Raw genomic sequence first — 9,799 nt, forward strand, 5'->3', positions numbered from 1 at the left:
GAAGACTTGCTTCTCTGCCTTTTCAGACCTATGGCAATTCCTGCAAGTAGACCAAATAAGCCCATTCCTTTTGCTTTTTCCATTGATGTGATCTGCCATTTGAGCTGCAGGGCTGGAATGTGCCAGCCAGGGAGAAAACCTCCATTTTCAATGCCCCGACCTTTCAATTGTGTCAAAAGCCTTTTCTTGTTTGTTTAATGGTTAAATACTGGGTTTAAATAGTGTTTCCCTGGAATGAAGGAGTTGCTGTGTGGCTGGGCGGGTTGTGAAAGGAGGTGGGAGGGCAGCCTGGTGCGTCATGCACACTGCCTCTGGTATTTATACACCACACCCAGTGCTGAGTTTTAGCTGGAGCTTTTCTTTGAGCAGCACAGTAAACTACACCAAGGTAAGGCCGTCCTGCATTAGCTCAAAATCTGCACCGGAGAAGCACTGCTCTGGTTCTGCAGTTTTGTTAAGCACTTTGTTTAAAGTTCATAAGCGGCTGTGGTGTTTTACTGGCTAAATGGAAATAGTTGTGCTCTGCATCATGGTTGGACCTAGATTATTGGTGCCTGTCTTCTGAGTTCCTACACAATTCACTGAATATTTTATTTTTTTCCTCCGTTTCAAAACTAACTTAAGACATAACATAATTACTGCACTGAAGAGGAAGCCATTTCTTATCACAGTTCAATGTTAAATTGAATTCAGTCTAGATGAGGTGCTGTACTTTTTCTCCAATAGTACTGGAAACCTATATTAAAAATAGATTGGCTACTAGCTTTCAAAGATGATTAATTTAGAGCTCACTTTGTGCCAGCTTACTGTTTGTGGTGAGTTTTAACACTTCTTCATATTGAAGAGACTACAGGGAGAAACTGCTTTCTCTAAGAGTAAAGCTATTGTTCAATAACTGCACACTTGCACAGACATTTTCAGAGACTTAGGGGCGTTTCCACCTTAAGGCTGTATCACAGAGTGTCTGAGAATGCAATGTCTCTCCACAGCGTCGCTAGGGAGAATAAAATGTACATGTACAGAACAAAGAAACATGTTCTGTTATAGATTTCAAAATGATCAGATGTGATTTATGTGTCATTACATTTGATCCCTCTTCTTCTTTTCTATATTTCCAGGTAGCATAGTGACTGATATTTACCATAGCTTGTTTTATATTAAACCAAGAAAACCTGCTAAAACTTTAGAAACACAGAGCATTCATACAATGGGGCACAGAATAGCATTTATGATTTGCCTGTTTAGTGGACTGCAATATTTTTGGAACAGTGGCAATGTTTGTTCTGAGCAAAATAAACATTTCCGCCGATTGCTAGGTGTGTGCTTGCAAAGTAGGCCTTCTCGCCGAGAGTGTGGGACAGTTACAAGAAATATTTGAAAAATCCCTGCAGAATCTTCTGTTCAGAGGGGATGGTTAATGTAAGTACTGTTTAATGCTGGAATATGCCATCCCATTCTCTTCAATGATGTGTGCCACGTGGCACTTCTCTAAGCAACAACATGTTCACAGATACATGTTTGAACATCACCATGTTTGAACTATTTTGCCTCATAACTTTTGGGAACAATTAGATGAAGTAATAAATGGTTTGATTTTTTTTTTCCTGTTATTGCTATTTATATATATAATTATTATTATTATTATTATTACTTTGAAATAACTAGTTCACATAACTTTATTGGATTCTTCATCAGAATAAGGAGGTGTATGGTTATTAAACAATTGAGATACGGGATAGGGTTTAATAAGTGGAACTGCAATTGTATGATGTCATCAATAGGGTGTGTGTGGCAACAGACCTGTGCAAGGTTTACGATGCCTACAGGACTTTTGGTTTTGGGGAGCCCCTATCCAGCAGAGTTTGGAGGTCACCCTTCTATCACCAATTTTTAAACACCTGAAAGTATTTAATTGGAAACAATTAAACAGGTGGTTTGGTAATTCAGTCATTTAGAAACCATTGGAGCAATCCTCTGAATACCTTCAGATTTCAAGAATTCCCTTGGTCGAGTTGCTAAATTGATTAATAACTCCCATGTGTTCCCAGTATTTATAATGTAGTGATTTAAGGTGACCTATAAGATTAAGTGAATTGGGCCTCTCCGGGACCAGGGCTGGAGACCACTGATCTATATGTAATAGACCCTTTTGTTAATTTCAGGTGCGTTTCCTTTACCCTTTTGCAGATTGTGCATCATGGCTTTGGTATCTGAGTTCCTGGGACAGCTCACCCTGAATTTTGGTGGGGTAAGTAACAGAAGGCTTTGATGTGAATTATTAAACTTAAATATTGTGGTTTGTTTCTGCAGCTGTGTGTGAATGGACAATCAAATTGATGGAATTATAGTTTTTAAAAAGGAAGCTGGTTTGTCAGATCTTTGGCAGTGGGCCAATACTTCTCCTAAGGCCTCTCTTATAAACTTGCAGGCTTCTGAACCCAAGTTCCCTACTGTGGTGCCAGCTCCTGATTTTGACCCTGAGAAGGATGCTGCCAGAATTGAGACTGCCATCAAAACAAAGGGTGAGAAACTGAATCCTGTCAGAAGACTTACCAACTGAATTCCCTTCTGAAAACATTACTAATTGTAAGGATTATCAAAGCAAGTAATGCCCTTTTCCTGTATTTGTTAAAGCTTCCTTTATTTTTTCCTTCTCAAACTATCCACACACAGGCCTAGTGTTCAAAGATACTGATCTGGTTGACATTTAGTTTTTCTCTACAATTGTAGAGTTTGTAACAGGACAGCACAGATAATTGCAACAATCAGGGAGCTGGTGACCTGGGTACCAGCTGAACTTACAGGCTTGCACACCAGTGAATTTCACTTTTTGTTGAGGGCAATTTCCTGGCGGCGTCACAGGGTGGCTCCTCGGCCACGCCTTGTACATATTCAGCACTGGAGAAAAGTGGTTTTATAATAATAAAAATGATTGGGGGGGTGTAGGGGGCGAAAGAGAAGTCTCAATGTCCTGTGTACATCTGTGAGTCACCGTCCTGACTCCCAACCACAAAGGAAATGTTGCCCAGACAACGCTATATCAACAGAATGATTCAGAACAATTACTCTTCATCAGCATAGGCCTTTCCACACACTAAGCACATCATTTAGTTAAAGGTCTCATGGTAAAGGCATGAATTGGCATAAATGCAGTAAAGCTTCATTATCTCTCTGCACCTTAGAAAAAGTGTTGAATCAAGAGTGTCTGCATGTTGTCTAGATTCTGTCAAAAAGTGTAGTAGGTGATCGAGGATGGATGGGCATCCAAAGGAGGAGCACATTGTTAGCGAAATAATTCTAAACTTTCTATAACTTCTCTAAAACCATACATGCACTGTCCTCTTTTTAATAGAAGGATGGCAAAAATACATGGAGAAATAGGTTCCATAGTATACTTTTATCACGGAGACTTTCTTGCAAATATTCCTAATTTACTGTAGGGTATTGTAAGCAGACCAAAAGAAGCTTAAGAACACAAACATGACTTCACTGCATAGCACGAAAAAAGGACATGAACACATTGCCAAAACATCACACATTACAGTAAGTACAATTGTATTTAAAGAAGGCTTAAAATAGGGGGCAAAACCACATAATTACAACTATATATGAAGAATAGGGACATTTAATTTGCGTCGGACATCTGACGCAATAAACCCTGTTCTCATTTTCTTTGTCTTGCAGGTGTGGATGAGCAGACGATTATTGATATTCTGACCAAGCGCAGCTATTCACAGAGGCGTGATATTGCCTTTGCTTATGAAAGGCGGGCCAAGAAGGTAAGCAGGGGAGAAAGATGTGGCCCTGACTGAAAACAAAGTCTTAAGCCCAACAGAACCCACTCTATCATTTCAATTGTCTCTAATTCTTAGATGAGGCAAACTTTTTATAGACTTTAAACTTGCAGAGGAATATTTGTAACCCTAAAAAGAACTCCAGTATGACCTTTTTAAGCGCATTGTTAAATGACTCGTTTAATTGGGAGGATTTTTTTTTTTTTTATTAGTACATGTGATGCTGAGTAAGTAATGTTCTTGCTGCTTCAGGATATGATCAGTGCTCTGAAAGGTGCCCTGTCTGGATCCCTGGAGTTGGTGATCCTGGGTCTCATGAAGAGCACACCCCAGTATGATGCCTCTGAGCTGAAATCGTCTATGAAGGTAAGTGATGCGTTGTGCCAATTGCAGCGATGGGTAACGCATGTCGCTCGTCTTGAACATGGTATTTTGATGGCAGTATTCCAATGCATGGCCTGTGTCCCCTGCCTTTAAACCATCTGTACATTGGAATTCTATAAATGAGTTGCTTTCTTTATGTATTGCTAAAATTAAATCGATCCTGCATTTCAACCTTTTGGGTGAATCTCGGATCGATAAACAGACCAGGTGCAGCTGAGATATTTGATCAACACTGAGAAGATAAACAGAGTATCTTCACGTCGTAAAAGTTTATATCCAAGGACTGACTTTTTTCCAGAAGTGAAATGCTGTAACATTAATAGCTGCACACTGCACCCTTCTTCCAAACTACAAAGTCTTAGACATTTATTGTGTAAAAAGTAATAAAATGCAAATAAGGTTTTGTTATTGGCATAAAATAATAGGGAATGAGATGTATAAACCTATGCTGCCCTCTTCTGGTACTTGATGGTAAATTATCTAAAATGAGTATCAATGAATCTGTTGAAAGTGTTACTCAAAATGAAGCGTCTAACTAGTTTATAGAAAGTTCCATGAACAGTTTATATATATATATAATGTATATTTTCTAGAACAAAAGTTTTCCAATTACATTTTGAGATCAATTAATTTAGTTGGAAAAAAAGATATCCTTTTGAGTGGAAAAACACCTAATTAATGCATTTTCATTTTAGGGTCTAGGAACTGATGAAGAAACACTAATTGAACTGATGTGCTCTCGGAGCAGCGACGAACTTTCCGAAATCAAGGCTGTCTACAAGGAATGTAAGTCCCAAAGACTTGCCTTTACTGGGCCTCAAGAAGGACTTTGTATTTATGCATCTGTATTACATGCATGGTCTACAGTTCTAATGCCTAATTGTATATGGATTTGCCTTACCAGTTTATAAGAAAGATCTGGAGAAGGATGTAGAAGGAGACACGTCTGGGGATTTCAGAAAACTTCTGCTGGCTCTGGTGAAGGTAAGGCTATTGAAAGTAAATGGAAAGAAGAACAGTTTTGCTGACAAGATCTGTGTTCCTATTTCCTTTTCTGGAGACTCGGAAATAGGTAAATGCATACATGCACCTACAGTTGGACAGTGGACAATATTTGGACAGTGACACAATTATCGTCATTTTGGCTCTGTACGCCACCACAATGGATTTGAAAGGAAACGATCAAGCCTCTACTGCAGCTGTCTTTAGTTCCTACTTGTTCTTGGTGTTTTGCCTTATAAATCGAAACAAACCAGTCCGCCAAATGCTTCAAAACTCATTGGACGGCGCTTCACAGTGCAGATGGATAATGACCCGAAGCATACTGCAAAAGCAACCCAAATATTTTTTTAAGGTGAAGAAGTGGAATGTCCTGCAATGGCCAAGTCAATCACCTGACCTGAATCCAGCAGCATTTCACTTGCTGAAGGCAAAACGCCCCAAGAACAAGCAGGAACTAAAGACGGCTGCAGTGCAGCCCTGGCAGAGCATCACCAGGGAAGAAACCCAGCATCTAGTGATGTCTATGGGTTCCAGACTTCAGGCAGTCATTGACTGCAAAGGATTTTCAGCCAAGTATTGGACCTCACAATTTAATTCATGATTGTTAATACTTTTGAGCCCCTAAAATTGGGGGGAGCATATATAAAAATGTGTGTAATTCCTACACTGTTCACCCAATTTGGGTGTAACTACCCACAAATTAAAGATGAAAGTCTACACTTCAAGCACATCTTGATTTTGTTTCCTTTCAAATCCATTGTGGTGTCATACAGAGTCAAAATGATGACAATTGTGTCACTGTCCAAATATTAATGGACCTAACTATGCTAAGATGTGCAACAATTCTGAAATCTGATGCTTGATGCCATTTGCGCTCTCTCTCGTTTGCTAGACACCAAGACAAGCACCCAGCAGTATTGTGGACTATGAGCTGATTGACCAGGATGCCAGAGTAAGTCCAATGAGCTTGTGCTATTGTGTTTGGCCGGGGGAAATCCTGTTTGTGCTTCAAGAAAATTGAATAGTCTCGGATTGAGAATCGTGTAACTTTAATCTGTTTCATGTACTTTGTACTTGATATATAAACAGAATCCTATCTCCTTTCCTATTAATGAATAAAAATGACCCTTTCTAACTCTCTGGTTCTTTCTTCATAGGCCCTCTATGAGGCTGGGGTTAAGAGGAAGGGAACTGATGTTGCCACCTGGATAACCATTATGTCAGAAAGGAGTGTACCCCACCTACAGAAAGGTACATAATTAGGCCTGTGCAGGGATGACTTGGTCTAAGATTAAGATGAGGCACAAGCGTACAGAGAATAATTATTAATCTGTAAGACTAGCAGTGGACTTCTGTTTGCTTCTGTGAGCTTCTGGCTAGAGTGTAGCATAAGCCATATGACTTGCAGTTTGTCGGTGTGAGATTGTCGTGGTGGGCGGCCCCTGTGATGACCCTAAAGTGAATTAAATGTAGGTGAAAGTGGCAGGCTGCCTCTCCCCCAACAGGCCCATGGTTTGCTATAGCATTTCTGGTTTACACTACAAAATTGGCAACTGGTTTGACGTGGTCAGTTTTGTTTGAGAATCCAAATAATTTGTATCGAGACCTGTTCAGTTGGTAGAAGTTGATTGGTAAGAAATGTAGTAATGGTCTCTGTCCTCTCACTAGTGTTTGACAGGTACAAGAGCTACAGCCCATATGACATGCAGGAAAGCATCCGAAAAGAAGTGAAAGGAGACCTGGAGAAGTCTTTTCTCACCCTGGGTATGAAGATATATAGTGTATATTTGTTTTGTTTTTTTAAAGAACAGTGTTCTCCCCTCGCATGCTGCATCGGGACTTTAATATCTGACTGAGATGGAAAGTTAACACCCTAATTCTATTCAGATTGCAGGATTAGGTGATTGATCAGGAAGGCCTAGGAGCATTTTGCCTCCTTGGGACCCAATTTCTAATCTTCTAGTGTGAGATTAATTTCTTATTAAACACAATTGCAAGCTGTTTTGAGAAACATTTAATTGTCAAGGGATGCTCATGGTGGATGGGTGCCTAAGAACTAGGGTAACGGCTGAAGAAAATACTAAATGTAAAGCAAGGTTATTTAAAGCTATTCTCTCTCTCTGCAGTTCAGTGCTTTGAAAATAAGCAACTGTATTTTGCAAACCGACTCAACGATGCTATGAAGGTAAGGTTCTTCCTTTTGGGGTGGGTGTGGCCTGTGTAAGCATCCATCTTGTCACCGATGACCACCTGCCTGTGCAAATGGTCTGCATCGGTTTACATGTCATGCAAGAATAATTAAAACCATAGTGGCGTACTGTGACCAGGCAAGTTTACAAGGTTTCAGAAGCACTCTGATTTCAATGTTGTATTGTGGTTGCTTTGCCCTGCTGATGTTAATTTAGGAAAATAGTGCTCCTATTCCAGATATGTTAAGATTTATTCGGTTTATTTTTTGTCTGTTTCTATTCATGAAAGGGCAAAAGGATATAAATTATAGCTTCTTGCATTCCTTTGGAATTCCCAGCAATTAAAATAAAGACTGACCAATAGAAAATGTTGGATTTGATAAGTAATTGCACTTCATTCAGAATCTGCGGAGACGATGACCTTCTAATCCTGTGGCCCCGTTGGGGTTTTAATTGATTAATCTGCACTGTTTCAGAGCAAAGGAGCCAAGGAGAAGCTGCTGACCAGGATCATGGTGTCCCGCTGTGAGGTGGACTTGATGAAGATCCGATCGGAATACAAGAAGCAGTTTGGAAAATCCCTCTATCAGACCATCGCTGTAAGTCTCAATTTCGGAGTCCTCTCTACTTGTCTGAATGAATCTCTCTCCAATGCCGCACCTCTCTGCTGACAAGGCTGTTAAACTTGCTCATTTTTAATGCTCCAAGTATAACTGGTTTTGTTACCAGGATGCACTATTTTAGAGTCTAGAGACGTTGCTGAGTGTTTTGGAAACCTAGAATGAATTAATACATAATGGTGATTTTATAATGATCATTATTAAATATCTAGATGACATTGGTTGTATTTGTTTCTCTTAAATAACCCTAAAATATTGTTCCTCTTCACCCCAGGAACACACCAAGGGAGATTACCAGAAGGTTTTGCTGAGTCTGTGTGCAGGGGATGATTAAGCCAAACATTCCTGCAAGACCAGCCTCGTCCTGGTGCCTTACATTCCTGTACTCTCCATAACCTTATCCAGTGCCTATCTTTATAATCCGACATGCCTCTGTATTAGGGTTATTACTTTTGTTTTTATTTTTAAAAAACAGTCATCCTTGTTTCAGTGGAAAAGTAAATAAATCAAAATAACTCGGTTTCTTTTTTTATTTTGTATGTGTTAGCATTACTGACTACCTTTGTTCTTGTTACAAAGCTCAGGGACGGTAATTTCCTGACAGAGCAGGTCTGGTTTTATGTGTGGAAGCCATCTGTGATGTCGGGGTGCATTCTAACGAGTTCTCACTAGAGGGCGCCAGAACAATACAATACAGTGGAAACGCTGCAGCAGAGGAGCCCACACATCTGGACTGCCTGCTGCGGCTTGAATTGAACAGCATCAAAGACCTTCTTAAATGTACAAAGTGCAAGCCTAAATTCACTACATTTTCATGATTTTCTTCTAAGTTTAAGCATCTGAAAATACCATTTTCACCCACTAATTGGATGGATTTAGATATTTACTTTCCTTTAAAAAAAAAAAAAAAAAAAACTTGCATGCATGTTCATTATAGACATCCTATCTACCTTCCATTTTAAATGTTACATCCCTAAAATCTCTCGAACATTATGTAATGGACAACCATGTTTTTGTCTTATTTCAAAAAAGGCCTAAAAAAAAGCTTCATCCACACGTATAGAGCTAAACATTGAATAACTGAGTATATAACTATTGTGTGATGGCCTCAATGAACACAATCAAATACTGCAACTTAATCTATGCTTGCAGACTGTGGTAAATCTAAAATAAGTGCTCCTGTGTTTCAAAATTCTTGTGGTTTTAGTCTTTCTATTCACAGATTTGTGAACATTTTACTTGTAAATTTTGTATTTGTTTTGGTTATAGTCCATTATATTATTGCACCCTGTGTCTATTTGTAGGTGTGTATCAATTTTTATAAGGAAACTTAGGATGAGTTTCTAGTTGAGGAGTTTGTGAAATATAGTTTTCCAAAGAGCATTATAATAGACAAATGGTTTACACATCAAAAAACCAAGGACCCGAAGTTCCCTAATTCAATTTATTACATTTCGTAATGTAGGGACAAAGGTGCCAATCAGATTTATTGCACAACTTTCTTCCCATGGCAGTTATATCAGTGAGACAATTCCTGTAATTTAGATCAAAAAGTCTGAGTAAATAACATGAGAACAAAAGCTGTGTATTTAACAGAAAATTTAAAAATACACTAATACACATTTATTTAAGGTTTTAAATTTGATCTAATTTCTAAATCTGTGAAACATACATGGATTTTAATTACTAATTGTTTTCTGAGGATACATTACAATTATGTGATCCAGTAAGTACAACAAAAGATTTCCTACAAAGAGTTGAAAGCAAGGATTTTTTTTCTACTTTTCCTCCACTGCTTTTTTCAGTGAAG

At 38.9% G+C, this 9,799-nt stretch overlaps 1 protein-coding gene across 2 annotated transcripts; it reads left to right on the plus strand.

The window, feature by feature from the left end:
- The first annotated feature begins 299 nt into the window (after positions 1-299).
- Positions 300-8,509, plus strand: LOC136748261 (annexin A2-A). Of its 2 annotated transcripts, none has more exons than XM_066701867.1 (13): positions 300-388; positions 2,188-2,248; positions 2,429-2,522; positions 3,685-3,779; positions 4,047-4,160; positions 4,874-4,964; positions 5,083-5,162; positions 6,073-6,132; positions 6,338-6,431; positions 6,849-6,944; positions 7,307-7,365; positions 7,846-7,968; positions 8,264-8,509. In XM_066701867.1, the coding sequence occupies exons 2-13, from the start codon at positions 2,198-2,200 to the stop codon at positions 8,321-8,323; spliced, it is 1,017 nt and encodes a 338-aa protein (XP_066557964.1). In that variant the 5' UTR covers positions 300-388; positions 2,188-2,197; the 3' UTR covers positions 8,324-8,509. The 2 variants fall into 2 exon arrangements, with proteins under 2 accessions (XP_066557964.1, XP_066557963.1); XM_066701866.1 differs by having other exon boundaries at positions 321-388; positions 2,163-2,248.
- The last annotated feature ends 1,290 nt before the right edge of the window (positions 8,510-9,799 follow it).

This window comes from Amia ocellicauda, chromosome 4 (genome assembly GCF_036373705.1).
Source record: "Amia ocellicauda isolate fAmiCal2 chromosome 4, fAmiCal2.hap1, whole genome shotgun sequence".
Lineage (NCBI taxonomy): Eukaryota > Metazoa > Chordata > Actinopteri > Amiiformes > Amiidae > Amia > Amia ocellicauda.